General features: G+C 66.7%; 1 protein-coding gene across 1 annotated transcript in view; it reads right to left on the bottom strand.

Moving 5' to 3' along the window:
- Positions 1 to 631: 631 nt before the first annotated feature.
- NPHS1 (NPHS1 adhesion molecule, nephrin) overlaps positions 632 to 709 on the bottom strand; it is a gene marked incomplete at both ends in the record, with an annotated part of 26855 nt that continues 26777 nt past the window's right edge. The window contains 1 exon segment of the mRNA XM_084277850.1: positions 632 to 646. Coding sequence (XP_084133976.1) covers positions 632 to 646 — 15 coding nt within the window.

Raw genomic sequence — 709 nt, 5'->3', positions numbered from 1 at the left:
GGCTGAACTTGGGGTTGGAAACGAGGGATTTGGGGGTTGGAGGAGGAAAGGGAGAGGTGGAATGGGCGGGGGGGGGGGTAGATTTTGGGGCTGGAAAGGCCTAAATTTGGGGTTGGAGAGGAGGTGGGACAGGGTAGGGAAGGAGAAGCTGGGTGGAGTGAGGGGGGAGGTGGAGTTTGGGTGGAGAAATGGGGGTTTTGGGCCAAAGGGGACTCACCACACTGGAACAGGACCCAAGCCCAGAGGAGCAACGTCTGAGGAGGCCCCATCTGCCCCACACGTTGGAGAGAGGAGCCTGAGGAATGGGGCGGGGGGACCCACAGGCCCCATGGACCCCACAGCTGGACAGGGGAACCCCCCTGCCCCAGTGACCCCACAGCTGGATTGGGAACCCCTGCCCCACAGACCCCACGGCTGGACAGGGGACCCCCCTGCCCCACAGACCCCACACCTGGACAGGGGAACCCCCCCTGCCCCAGTGACCCCACAGCTGGACAGAGGACCCCCCGCCCCGCCCCATGGACCCCACAGCTGGACAGGGGATCCCCCTGCCCCACAGACCCCACAGCTGGACAGGGGATCCCCCCCTGCCCCACAGACCCCACAGCTGGACAGGGGAACCCCCCCTGCCCTACAGACCCCACAACTGGACAGAGAACCCCCCCTGCCCCATGGACCCCACAGCTGGACAGAGGACCCCCCCTGCCCC

This window comes from Gallinula chloropus (genome assembly GCF_964237585.1).
Source record: "Gallinula chloropus genome assembly, chromosome: 37".
Taxonomy (NCBI): Eukaryota; Metazoa; Chordata; class Aves; order Gruiformes; family Rallidae; genus Gallinula; species Gallinula chloropus.
Note: the sequence above shows the minus strand (reverse complement) of the source record. Positions and strands in the feature narration are given on the sequence as shown.